This window comes from Mercenaria mercenaria, chromosome 5 (assembly GCF_021730395.1).
Source record: "Mercenaria mercenaria strain notata chromosome 5, MADL_Memer_1, whole genome shotgun sequence".
In the NCBI taxonomy this organism is placed as follows: domain Eukaryota; kingdom Metazoa; phylum Mollusca; class Bivalvia; order Venerida; family Veneridae; genus Mercenaria; species Mercenaria mercenaria.
In genome coordinates this window covers 23,058,663-23,072,439 of record NC_069365.1, presented here as the reverse complement: position 1 = coordinate 23,072,439, position 13,777 = coordinate 23,058,663, and the positions used below count along the sequence as shown (strand labels likewise).

At 36.7% G+C, this 13,777-nt stretch overlaps 1 protein-coding gene and 3 non-coding genes across 4 annotated transcripts in view; 3 read left to right on the top strand and 1 right to left on the bottom strand.

Annotated features, from left to right (window-relative positions):
* LOC123558827 (uncharacterized) overlaps positions 1–13,777 on the top strand; it is a 30,109-nt gene that overhangs the window by 11,982 nt on the left and 4,350 nt on the right. The window contains exons 11-31 of the mRNA XM_053542903.1: positions 497–634; positions 1,110–1,247; positions 1,492–1,629; positions 1,867–2,004; positions 2,381–2,530; positions 3,147–3,293; positions 3,494–3,634; positions 3,955–4,057; positions 4,726–4,853; positions 5,284–5,432; positions 5,747–5,834; positions 6,367–6,443; positions 6,737–6,773; positions 7,433–7,530; positions 7,974–8,093; positions 9,347–9,498; positions 9,771–9,906; positions 10,429–10,578; positions 10,814–10,937; positions 11,187–11,260; positions 12,953–13,081. Of these exons, the coding sequence (XP_053398878.1) occupies positions 497–634; positions 1,110–1,247; positions 1,492–1,629; positions 1,867–2,004; positions 2,381–2,530; positions 3,147–3,293; positions 3,494–3,634; positions 3,955–4,057; positions 4,726–4,853; positions 5,284–5,432; positions 5,747–5,834; positions 6,367–6,443; positions 6,737–6,773; positions 7,433–7,530; positions 7,974–8,093; positions 9,347–9,498; positions 9,771–9,906; positions 10,429–10,578; positions 10,814–10,937; positions 11,187–11,260; positions 12,953–13,081 (2,555 nt within the window). The remainder of the gene's footprint in view (positions 1–496; positions 635–1,109; positions 1,248–1,491; positions 1,630–1,866; positions 2,005–2,380; positions 2,531–3,146; positions 3,294–3,493; positions 3,635–3,954; positions 4,058–4,725; positions 4,854–5,283; positions 5,433–5,746; positions 5,835–6,366; positions 6,444–6,736; positions 6,774–7,432; positions 7,531–7,973; positions 8,094–9,346; positions 9,499–9,770; positions 9,907–10,428; positions 10,579–10,813; positions 10,938–11,186; positions 11,261–12,952; positions 13,082–13,777) is intronic.
* Positions 8,660–8,741, bottom strand: Trnal-aag (transfer RNA leucine (anticodon AAG)). Its single transcript has one exon. It is a non-coding gene; the product is annotated as a tRNA-Leu (tRNA).
* Trnai-aau (transfer RNA isoleucine (anticodon AAU)) lies at positions 9,057–9,130 on the top strand. Its single transcript has one exon. It is a non-coding gene; the product is annotated as a tRNA-Ile (tRNA).
* On the top strand, positions 11,886–11,959 carry Trnai-aau (transfer RNA isoleucine (anticodon AAU)). The gene has a single exon. It is a non-coding gene; the product is annotated as a tRNA-Ile (tRNA).

Below are 13,777 nucleotides of genomic sequence, written 5' to 3'. Positions count from 1 at the left end.
AGTAAAGATCTGCCCCAAACCCATACTTCATGATTGATCATATATAGAGAACATGCAACATGGCTATATAACAGGATTTTAGGGGCCTCCATGGCGACTGATTTCAAATCGCTTGCCCCTCATCGATATGTGTTCGAGCCTCGCTCGGGGCGTTGAATTCTTCATTTGAGGAAGCCATCCAGCTGGCTTCCGGAAGGTCGGTGGTTCTACCCATGTGCCCGCTTGTGATGAACAAAATGCACGGAGGAGCACCTGGTGTCTTCTTCCAACATCAAAGCTGGAGAGTCGCCATATGACCTATAATTGCGTCGGTGCGACGTTAAACCCATCTAAATATATTATCAAATATAACAGGATTTATTTACAAAAGCTGTAAGTCCATGACTTTTGTTGAATGAGAGAGGGATTTACCGTCTTCAACTTGAAATTAATAAAGTAAAGGGAGATAAATTTTGAGTTAAACTTCTGAAACAGATGACTGTAATCGTATTTGTAGAATGTTCGGACGGGACGTTTGGTCCACTTTGTGAGAACACATGTCTCTGCGTTGATGGTTCCCCTTGTGACAAAACTAACGGTACCTGTCCATCAGGAGGGTGCGAAGCCGGCTACCAGGGTGACGCGTGCAGTGAAGGTACAGAATTTCTCATTGTGTTGAATTATCGACAAGAAGTTTTAGTATATGTCACAATATGTTTACAAGTTAGCAATTAGGAAAGAGAAGAAATACAAGGCCGAGTACAAACTAGGTTAAATGGACCAAAACATATAGGATCCTTCGTAGTGTCCAGCAGGAAATGGTTATGTTTAAATAGCACTAGCACAGTCTGGTCAGGATCCATGCTGTTCCCAATTGCACTAAGTTGGTTTTCTTACGGCGCGGCTCAAATACTATTCTAGTTTGAAACTGTTTAATATCTGGATTTCTGGAGACATTTTGTTTTGACCATGTTTACTACTATTGCCAGATTCAGATACATGTATTTGTTACTTAGGATACAGGTTCCGAAGTAACTAATCGTCCTCGTATGTTCTTAAATACATGATAAAAGTGCTGGTAATGCAAGCTTGCCTGTATAAGTAAGAACTATTGAAATATTTCGTTACAGAATGTTCTCTTGGATTCTACAGCAACAATTGTACAACTAGATGTGGGCAGTGTTATGATGGAGAACATTGTGATATATTTACTGGAGAATGTCCGGACATATGTGCACCAGGGTGGCAGGGAGGCCGATGTGATATAGGTAAATGTCAGTTATGAAAAAAAATGCACAACAATAGGTGGAAATTAGTAATTTTGATTAAGCAATCCTGTAAAACGAACTGTATACTGCTCATAATCAAAGGTTGTATATAATGGGGTATTTAAGATATCACATTATGTTAAGCCTTATTGAATGCTTGCCGGTCAATAGTCAAAACTGTGACTCGAGATTCATTTCTGCACTTCCGCATTGAATAGGTAACAGTCTTGCATTACTTTTCCAGAATGTTATAACGGGACGTACGGACAGAATTGCCTTGAGGTATGTGGTAGCTGTTATAACGAGGAGCCATGTGACAAGGTGACAGGTGTATGTACCGAGGGCTGTGACGCTGGCTTCTACACGGCCAACTGTACTGTAGGTATGTACATAGAATTGTCTAATTTATATTTACAATTTTCTAATTCAATAAAATGTTGTGACTGGTTTGAAACAAAATAAAATTTCTGTTTTAAGTTTCCAAATTATTTCCAAATTATATAGACATTTAAATGTGTAATCAATAATTTAAGACATTGAAACAGCTGAGAATACATTAATTGCTTAATATGCTTTAAAATGGGACAAGGACGTGTAGAAATATGTTAATGTGTTTCAGAATGTCCACCAGGAAGCTTTGGTTACAACTGTAACCAGACGTGCGGCTCGTGTAACTTTGGCGACATCTGTGACCCCGTAAACGGCGACTGTCTGAGTGGCTGTGTCGTCGGCAAATATCCACCTACTTGTATAGACGGTAGAATGTATATTCTTTTCATGTCTTTCTTCTCTGCCAAACAATAGCATGATTTCTCGAGAATTCTTTTATTTTTCAAATTTGATAACCATTTTTAAACATTCTGTTAGCTTACATGTAGATACCTTATGTTATGATCATGCTGGTTAAAGATATTTTAATAAATTTATTCTCCCGCAAACTAATGCATGTTACTCTTAGCGATGTTGTTTTATGTATGAGACACAACAAAGACTCAATAAACTGAATTTGAAAACTTTGTACAGACTTTAAAAAAAGATCATGCTATTGATTTATAGGGTCAATGCGCAATAAAATAGGGGGAAAAACATACAGTGATATGCATTTACGATGAATTACACACCTATATTTACAGACTGTCCTCATGGAACTTATGGACAGGGCTGTATCAACACATGCGGTAAATGTCGAGACAATAACACGTGTCATCTTATAACCGGAGTATGTGATGATAGCTGTGCCCCAGGAGTACAGGTGAAAGAAGTGCAGCCTATGTGTGATAAAGGTGGGGTAATTTTTTTACATTCATAGATAAGCTTTTACAATTTAGTCAATTACAAGACTTTTCTATGGATTTCAAACCAGTATCCTCATTCAGGTGAGGAACTGCACAGAAGGCGTGTTAACTCTGCTCACATCTGAATTCAAGCCAAATCATTAGTGCCGGGTTGTGTGCCTGATGATCAGGTAGATGATTTAGTAGTTATTATCAGCTTATATGAGTGAATGTGGATATCATTCGCTGATTGCAACCTGGCTATAGACTCAAACTCTCTCTGTGGATTGCCGCGTGAAATCCTAAAGTAAATCCTTAAATTCTTTAATTTCATATATCTGGCATAACAATACATAGATCTCAACAAAATAAATATAAGAAAAGGGCAAAATCAACTCCATTTAGGCTTTCCCTTCATGATTTTGGACAGCTAACATTCTTAGACCCAAGGACAAACAATTAAAATTTGGGTTGGTCCTGATGTGTTTTGTAGACATATATCTCAGTTTAACTCTTTTCTTGTAACTTCATATCTACAACTCAGTTTAACTCTTTTCTTGTAACTTCATATCTGCAACTGCATCAAAGAGTATTTTATACATGTATTTTTGTATTTATTTCGTAGAATGCCCGGATGGACTGTATGGCTATAACTGTAGTCGACAGTGCTCAGAAGACGTATGTGTCGGAGGTAATGTGTGCGATAAAGCTAGTGGCGCGTGCTTGCTGGGATGTCTAAATCCTGGATATCAATTTCCGCTCTGTCAGTCCGGTAGGTTAAAGTGTGTATTCTTTTTACAGGTTATTGTGTTTACTTACTGACTATAAATATTATGCATCTAAATTCGTCTCGACTGAATCACTGTAAGAACCTACATATACAATACTCCTAAAACACTAATTACTTTGGTATATGTGTTGAGTTCATTGTAACCATTATTTCAAAATATATCATTGATTCTATTTATTCAGAGTGTTATGACGGTACATACGGCCTAGACTGTCAGTCTGTATGTGGTCCGTGTATGGACTGGGCACCGTGTAACAAGACAACTGGTCGCTGTCCAGCAGGCTGTCAGAGAGGATACACGGGACCTAAATGTCTCGAGAAAGGTAAAGACGACCAGTGTTTAAAGACTTAAAATAATCATGTCCATGTCACGGTATAGCATTTGGGTACTAAAACGGGGGAAAATGTTAAGGAGGCCGAGTAGCTCATTCAGCCAAGCATCGGAACGATATTTCGGGGCCCCGAGTCTGGCTGCACAAAATCACCCTGTGACAGAAAAGAAGTAATGTTTGCATAAAAATGTAAATATGAAATCAGTGCCAGATGTTGAGTCTTTATTCATTACCTAATGAAACAAAAGTAATTACTATGTTAACGTTTTTTGTTGCGTTCTCTTTTTATCATTTAACCTTTATATTTCTAGATCCGCAGCTATCAGCAGCCAGTATAGCGGTCCTGGCGGTAGGTTGTCTATTGGCTGTAGCAGGTCTGGTTGGCGTCTTAATTGGATACTGGATATACAAAAAGTAAGTTATAACTTCAAGCTGTGTGGGACCATAGATAACGCTTCCTCGAAATAATGTAACAGTTAAATCCCCAATAGCTTTATACGAAGGGGATGTATACTCAGTCAGCATAAAGCTCTTAGCTTGAATAAAACAAGACACACTAGTAAATTATAATAATAATATTATTAATAATGACGATGATAATAATGATAAACATCATCATCATCATCATCGCCATCATCTACTTTATCATCTCCTATACATACAAATCTGCTTATAGCTGTAGGTACAAATTATACTTCTAAGTACATTTCTGATTTGTAGGCCTACCTGCAGGTACATTTTCATTACTTCTTGATTTATCACTTTATTTTGTACCTAGCAATAGACGAATGGTACTCATAAAATCCTCCGGGGAGCTTTATGCAGATGTCAGTTCTCGAAACTTATTTCAAACGAAACTGTAAAAGTCCTGTATCTTTTAAAGTTCAAGTGTACAAGCCCCTTAATCCGAAACCAAGACATGAAGTAAAGCTGGCTGGTGGGACGATGAAGATTATGAGATTACACATTGCTGTTGAGTCTGAAATGTTGGACAAGTGGCATTAATGACAGAGTCTGTATATAGTTGTTAAAAAAGAGGAAACATTGGAGTTTAAGCTGTTAAAACATTTTTACTGTTATAGGGGAACTCCACCATGGGTTTACGTCAAACGTCGCATGAAGAAAGACAAATATGTAAGGGATGAAAAAGCACCAAGAAACCTTTCCATTGTGTCAAGGGTTTACGAAAACAACATCGCACTGGAATCTGGTAACATATTTAGACATTTATTAGACTGTCTCGATAAAACTATACGTACCCTGTCTGTGTACGCACTTGGTGTCAAACATTGACTACAATTTGTTATTCAAATATCAATAACAAGACGCTAATTAAAGCTCTTACATATCGTTTTTGATTAAAATCCTGTGGGGAAAACAAGAACCATGGATATTGGTTTTCAAGATGTTCATTTGTGTCATAATTTGGTGATCAATTTATAAAAGTCATCCAGGTTTCGTTGGTAAAAACATGACAGTACATACAGTTGTTATAGAAACAAGGGCTTAAAGTTCAATAGCATAGAGTTTTAAAGCCATATATTAAAAATATAACGAGGCTCATAACACATTGGCGAATTACCAGTATGTTTGTTAAGAAAGCAAAATTGAATGTTCGCTATTGATATACCTCTGTCCAGATCCTCCCAAGCTGAAGAGAACAAACTCAAACGCGAGCAACTATAAACTATCCGAGGCCAGACCCAGGGGTACTATTGCAGTGGAGGATTTCTGGGACTTTGTACAGGATAAAAAATCATCAAAACAGGAAATGGTGCAACAATTTAAGGTACATTTTTGTGAAAATGAATTTGTTAATTAGAACTGTGATAAAATACTAGATTTCCCTGTTTTGAGTTCTTTTGATGTCCCAATAACATGTGACTCAGAGCGTCGTAGTAGATTCTTGTCTTGTCTAACTACAAACCGACACACGAATGATATTGAAGCCATGGAATATTGTAAAAGATTTTACAATTTGTAATTCATAATTTATCAAAACCGTCTGCAGTTACTTTTAATCAGTTTTCAATTATTATAGTTCTTCATTTTGTTTTCCTTAATGATTGTGAATTTTATTGCAACCGGCACGTTCACTTTCAGGACTTGTCCGTTGGTTTGACACACCCGTGTGAGACGGCAAAGAAAGCACAGAACTTGCGTAAAAACAGATATAAAGAAATATTTGCATGTACGTACAGTGTTTCATCAGTTTCAACATTCAGTTACATGTAAAGCAGTCAAGCTATACATGAGAATATCAGTACATGTTTGTGTAAATAAAATAATGGAAATTACCAAACTTTAAGAAATGAGCTGTGATATATTATGAAAATTATCTTTATTAAACGGCACAAAGTTAACAGAAGTTCTGTAAAAATACCTGTTTCCCTGGTGTTTTGAAAAATATATGTTTGAATTTAACTGACTTCATTGGTTGACAATATTTCGATTAAGCGTCGCTTTGTAATGAGCGAAAAAAAAACATGTAGTGTGACAGTATAAAGATATCACATGCATTTGAATGTTACCCGAAAAATATAATTTCAGCGGACGTGTTATATTTAAGGGCTTGCATTAATGTTTCTTTCATCATACTGAAAGAAAAAGAATATTAGATTCTTTGGAATCAGAATTTTATATATGAAATACTAGTGAGGTTTGATAATGTATGATTTAAAATATGAGATAAAACAGTAAGAAATCTACATTTTCTCTTGCAGACGATCACAGCCGAGTGAAGCTGGACATGCTACCAGGTGACGCTGGTAACGACTACGTCAACGCTTGTTTTATAAGTGTACGTAATACTCCACATACCCATATAATAATGATATATGCAATTAAATCGTGAATGATATTGTACAGGTTTCTTTTTTGATTTGCAGTTAAATGGTTCCATCTGTTTGTTTACATTTTCGAATAGGCATGTATCTACTGTATGACTGGGGATTTTTTACGATTATGGTCTTTACATTGTCCGTGTTAAAGTCTATGTAAATTGCGTTTCTCATCTGATAGTGGAATCAGATATTCATGTTTATATATCTAATTCATCTGTTTTCCTATATATCTACCTTTATTACATTTCAGGGTTACAATCGCCCACACATGTATATAGCTGCCCAGGGTAGGTGTCTCAACAATAAACTTTTGTATATGAATGTGTGCATATTTAGTCTTTTTCTTGAGAGGTCAATGTCATAATTCATATGGTATTTGGAACCCTGGACATGAGTGATCCCAGTAATTTGGTTGCGGTGGGGATGAATATTTTAGGGGGCTCTTGGGGCATGCACCTACAACCCCAAGCAAGATGTTGTTCAAATGGCAGATAAGCCGAAAATGTGGGTCATCTGATGTTTCTTCGAAATATAAGAGAAGAATGAACATGCATATACGCCTGCTCACCCAATTCCGATAAATAAAAATACTATAATTATTCATAATTTTGTGGGCAAAACGAGTTATAATCTGATATCTGAGTTTAAGGGTTTCAAAAATTTTGAATATCTGTTGGATTTTAGGAAATGCGGATAGGGCAGGTTGCCCCCTCCCCCACCCCCCCCCCCCCGCCCCATCCTCCCCTACACCCACCGCCCTGTATCCGCAAGTGTTGGGAGACTAGTAGTCCATGTTTCGAGGGATACTTGTGTTCAACATACCACACCTAAAATTACTGCCTAAAAGTAAATCAAATTATTTTCATCAGAGACTATTAAAAAGTCAACTGACAGAAATAACACTTTTATACCAATAAATTACCTCGTTAAAAATGAATATTGACAGGTCCTACAGAAGAATTCGTTGCTGATTTCTGGAGGATGATTTGGCAGAAAAAATGTCGCAAAATCGTCATCTTAACCCGACTTGTGGAACACAACAAGGTAAGTACAAGCATGAAAACGTTCAATCCTGCTCCTAGTAGGTAATTAAGAGGGGTAATACTGTTTTTACCGATTTAGGAAATAAGTTTGAATATACCTGTAATTTACATACACAGAAAAAATATGAGAAATGATTATTAATAAGTAGAACCTTAGTTGATCATGAAAACACCATAAATTCAGTCTTGTACGATGTGTTTTGTGATGCAATTCAGCAAACGGTCACGGGGTTATGACTGACTGGGGAATTTAATGAGGAATACGCCGACCCTTAACGTTTTGAATACCAAACCAGAAATTCTAAGTGACCATATTATAATATATACTAAGTATAGCGGTTAAACCCATAATATAATTCATGCCAGATTTTTTGTGACTTTCATATTGTATATGCCATACAATCGTACATATATATTTACCCCAGTGCTGAATGTTTATTGCAGGTGAAATGTTGCCAGTATTGGCCAGATGACGGTATAAAACAGTATGGTGGTGTCAATGTGGAGTGCAAGGAATCTGAAACATACGCCGATTTTACCATCAGAACTTTCTCTATATCTGTGGTAGGTAAATGATATAAACATAAGTAATGCAAAGCTGATCTTGTGTGCTTGTTTTTGTTTAGAAGCCTGTTTTTTGCTTTTTTTTTTACAATAATGAACTTTTACATAATCTGTGAGCTTGAAGAACATTAGTTTCTAAGACAAATAAGTCGTGGGCTGAGCGCGAAACTATTGTAACTCATTTGCTAACAAGATACAATAGTTTCGCGCCCAGCCCTCATCACAGGTCACCGCACTCGTTTTTATTTTATAGGGTTTCTGAAGTTAAGCATAAACAAAAATTGAAAATGGGGGTGCTTTATAAAACATATAATATTCCGCTAAATTTTATAGGGATTTCAGGTGTTACAGGTTAACATGAATACATGTTGATATCAGTATTGGTTACTAAATCGACGTGTTAAATCCCTCTATTAATTTTGTTCATTACATATTACTATTTAGCATTTATTTTTGACATAAATTTCGTGAAATATTTTTCAAAGTGATAGATCATATATAATAATAAACGCTCGCACAATAAGTTCGCAAAAAAAAAAAAAGAGAAAAAAAAAAGAAAAACATATTGGCAGCGGTGGGATTCGAACCCACGCCTCCGAAGAGACTGGTGCCTTAAACCAGCGCCTTAGACCGCTCGGCCACGCTACCGATGAGATTTACAGTAGATAAAGTATTGACAGTATAAAAATAACCTGCTGTCTCTTAAAATAGATTTCACGGAAATAACCGATTTAACTTCGTTGTTTATCGATATTTTGGCGGCCGCGAGCGAATACAAACGATTAAACTTTTACTGCTTATGTTAAGAATACAAACATTTAATGATTTTGATTTTAAATTGTAAAACTTTTATAAACTTTATAAATTTCATTTTAATTAAAAATAAGATAATTATTTGTTTTTTCAATGGTATATTGTGGCTTATATAGTACATATATTTGTTTTCCACTACATTTGTACATCGGCCGGTTAGCTCAGTCGGTTAGAGCGTCGTGCTAATAACGCGAATGTCGTGGGTTCGACCCCCACACTGGCCAATTGTTTTTTTTCTTCTCTCTACATAGCATTCACAACATTTTTTTTTACCAAAATATTATGTATACAGTCATTTCTGACCATGTTAGAAATATACATTCATCTTATTTACCAAAATGCTAAAATTGACCAATTATTTATTATGCGGCTCAGTAAATATCGGCTATAGCCTCATTAGTCAAAGATGTCGTAATTTCATCATTGATTGAAAACTTCAGGAAGGAAAGGAAGGACGTTTAGTGCGCCAATTTCATTTCGAGTCATGGCCGGACCGTCACGTGCCTGAGTATGCTTCATCAGTGGTTCATTTCTGGAACACGGTCCGGACAACTGACGTCAAAGATAATGTTCCGATTCTCGTGCATTGCAGGTCAGTAAGTGAGTCTAGCTACTGAGATTTACTTAAACAGAATGTAAATCAGTATTAATTGTGAAATGATATATATAGATTTAATGATGTTAAAAATGTCCATTTTGAGTAATTAAATAATTAACAACTTTAACAATTGTTGTAAATAATAGAAGGAAAAAAATCGGTATGTCTTTTTATAGTAACTATGTCAGAAGGAAAGTTTGATGAACGTACGTTTTAGACTTAGCCTAATAGAATAAATTATGTATATATTTTTTCTGCTTCTTCAGTGCTGGTATAGGTCGGACAGGGACGTTTCTGTCTCTAGACTATCTGGTCGATCAGGCGAACATTGAGGGGTACGTAAATGTATTCCAGTGTGTGCAAAACCTCCGACATCAGAGAGTTAACATGGTCCAAAATCAGGTAACGTTATGTCATAGAGAGTAGTTAGTCCTGGTATCCCTTTTTTGTTAATGCGCCAGGGGTCAGTCATGAGACGTTTCCTTATACCATGTTGAGTTGAACCTTTTGACCGAATTTTGACTTAACAATTCTTCTAACTTAAAATTGATAGATATAGTAGATCTGTACGTTTACCGAAATATGTAACAGTACAAATTATTATTTTTCTTCATATAATTATGAGCACACTTCTAGCGAAAAGACTGTGAACACAATCCTGATCGAGCCACCAGAAAAAGAGCTTGCTTGCGAATGAGAATGCTCAATTAAATTCTGAGGTTTGTTAATTAGGACCCATGCAAATATGTTGTAAGTGGATTCTTGGGCCAGCAACCCTCATCTAATGCCCTTAAATAGGCTACAAATATACATAGGATTGATATCCGGCGAGTTGGGATGGGTGGGATGTGTTGTGTTAGAAGATAATGTTAAGTGCAGTTTATTACAAAACTTACTATATAATTTTGTTTTGTTATATTTAAGGACCAGTACATGTTTCTTCATGAAGCATTGGCGGAGGCATTGTTCTGTCCGAGTGCAGCTGTACCGTGTGAACATTTCTCTAAAACCTACAAGAACATGCTCGAGGTTGACCACAAGACAAAAAAGTTAAAGCTGGAAATGGAGTTTGAGGTACAGTCATAGTGGTGCTTAAGTTTTGTCCCAGGTGTAATGTATTGGTCTGAGGCTGTTGACAAACTGCAAGGCCTGAATTACATTATCTTTACTAAGAGGTATTTTATGTGAATATTTTTTCTCCATCTATTATTGTCAGAATTGTGTGTGCTACTGTAAACTATCTTAATAGCATTTCTACAAAGATGCTTTAAAACTCATTGCTTGGTATATTAATTTTATTTCTTTTCAGAGGATTCAGTGTGTCACTAAATTTTACGACAGTATGAGTCCGAGTTTCTATGACAACAGCAACTACAAAGCTGCAAACAACAGTGCTAATAAAGAGAAAAATCGCGTGTCTCACATACTGCCCAGTAAGTTATAGTCACATCTTAAATTGTCTCCTTTTTTTCATAACTGTATTAATTCTCAGTGAGTACATTATATTTTATATGTCCTTTTAATTTGATCATTTGTTAACTCACTACTGTAGACATGTGGTCTGTTTACCAACTTTGAACATAAATGTATCATGATATTTTGCCGGAAGCCTGTTATTTGTTTGATGTAATCTCTTTTTTTCCGCAGTTGTTATAGTTATTGTTGATTTTATCATACTTCAGGTGACATGCACCGCCCGTGGCTTATCACGCGAGTGTGTGACCGAAATGACTATATCAATGCTGTATATTTACCAGTAAGTATGTATAATATCATAGAAACAGGCTCCCTATTAAACGTTACAGCGCAATATGCATCATATAATTACCCGCTGTAGTGGTAGGTCTCATAATCGTACGTCGCATTTCATTCTAACGTAAATAACACGCGGAAAAATGGACATACCCTTTCCCACCACCCACGACAAAATCCCCCCAATTCAATTTAACCAAAGCGGACAACCCCCCCCCCCCCATCCACAAACCATTTTTTTTTTTTCATATATATCCACTTTATTCCGTTTACAAATTAGGGATAATCATCTTTAAAAAAAAATGTCATTTTTAAATTTCTGTTGACTTTTTTATGAATTTTAAACTGTTTATGTGACAAAAAGGGGACGAAAGATTGTCTGCCTTTGTCAAGTGAACTGGAGGAATTTTGTCAGAGACTGTGGAAGGGGTTTGTGGTGGATGCGGGGTTGAGGAGGGAGGTGTTGTTCTACACTCGAAAATCAAATCGAAGTGAAGCATTGACTATATAGCCTGTCGTATCCCGTTATCTTAATAGGTTGTGAACACAGCATTGAGATCATATTCTTACATTTCTATGTATTATCATGTGTACATATCTACGTATTGTATTTTCCACATACTATGAGTGGCCGGTTAGCTCAGTCGGTTAGAGCGTCGTGCTAATAACGCGAATGTCGTGGATTCGACCCCCACACTGGCCAGTTATTTTACAAGATGCAAAAGTGATGTTGAGATAAATCATGTAGATAAAAATGCCTCATGTTTTTTTTTTATTATAAAGGCATTCAATACGTTATATTATACTGCACTACGTGTATAAATATAAATTTATTATTGAAATTGACAAAAAACTGGTGACAGTACGTTTAAAAAGTGGTCATATTTCCTTTGCTTTACAAGCTGCGACAGTCATTCCTATTAAACGACTTAAACTGATGAAATATAATCATATTTTCATGGCATATACTTTTCACTGCAGTCAAACATATTTTCTAAATTTTCACTGGTTTTCCGGAACTATTTTAGTGTTCTTGGCTAGTGACTTTGGTTTCACAATGTATACGGATAGTGAAGCAAACTATTTCAAGTTAAAATATAGGATTTACAATGATCGCAAGCCGACTATTGTATGTAACGTTCTTGCCGGTATATGTACGAGTGCACAGCAGTTCACCTTCCGACTGAAAACATAAATAATATGAAATAAGACAATGTCTCAATCGGGAATCTTTACAGTCCATCAGCTTGCCCAGAAATATGTGTTTGTATCGATTTAAAGGTAGATTTTGGAATAAAAAAAAATACTGCCTATATTTGTACTGATGTGCAAGACGTTGGGGTTCGAACAAGTTATGTGGACGCTTATTACGCACGAAGAAAAGGCGTATTCTTCCAAAAAATCCGAAGTCAGATGCTCTGTGCACGTGCCGGAAGACCACAATTTTTAATTCGATAGTATATCTCATTCGGTATATATCGCATGTTACCGTAGAGGGATCGATCCCGATTTTTGTCGCTTCGCAACGAAAATCGGTAGGATCGATTCCCATATTAAAAAGAATGAGGCATAAAAAGATAAAAACAATAAAAATAATGTTTCACTGCATTGAAAATAAATACTAGATTTCATCAATATTTTTAGTTTTTCATTAGTATGTGTATGATAAATATATATATCACACTGTATATTTCAGTCGTACAGGGATGATAAGATGTTCCTGGTGACACAGAATCCTCTACCTGACACCATTGTAGACTTCTGGAGAATGGTGTATGAGAACAAAGTCTCTTCCGTCATCAACTTGGACCGTATCACAAACCCGGTACGCTCGTGTCAATCTCTTTCAGTTCACTTTTGAATATGAGCCGCTAATAACCTAATATAATTATATATATTACTCAGATTATATGAAAAAACTTACTGATATGTTTTCCTGTATCTTCTGCTGGTAAGACAAATTGATATTAAATCACAACAGCCCATTTATATGATAGATCTCGCACCTGGCTGCAGTGGTTGGTTTACCTGTTACAGCAAAGGGTCCCGCACCCCGATGCAGCGGTAGGTAGGTCTCGCACTCCGCTGCAGCGATAGATGTCGCTCATTGTCCCAACCCTCACTCAAACGTTAGGCCTTGCACCCTGCCATGTTGCATACATAGACTGTTATAATGCGCATTCCCATTTTTCAACAAACAACATTAAATTTACTTTTGGCTGTTAGAGATTCTAGCTGCCGTAGTAAGTTCACATGCCTCTGCAGTGGTAGATCTCACATTCTCTTGCAGTGGTAGGTCTCGCACTTCCCTGCAGTGGTAGGCCTCGCATCCCGCTGCAGTTTTAAGTCTCGCGCCATACTGCAGTGGTCGGCCTTGCGCCCCTCTTCAGGTCTCACGCCCCACAGCAGTAGTAGGTCTGAAACCCCGCTGTAGTTTTAGGTCTCGCACCCCGCTGCAGTGGTAGGACCCATAATCCGCTGTAGTGGTAGGTCTCATAACCCACTGTAGTGGTGGGTCTCA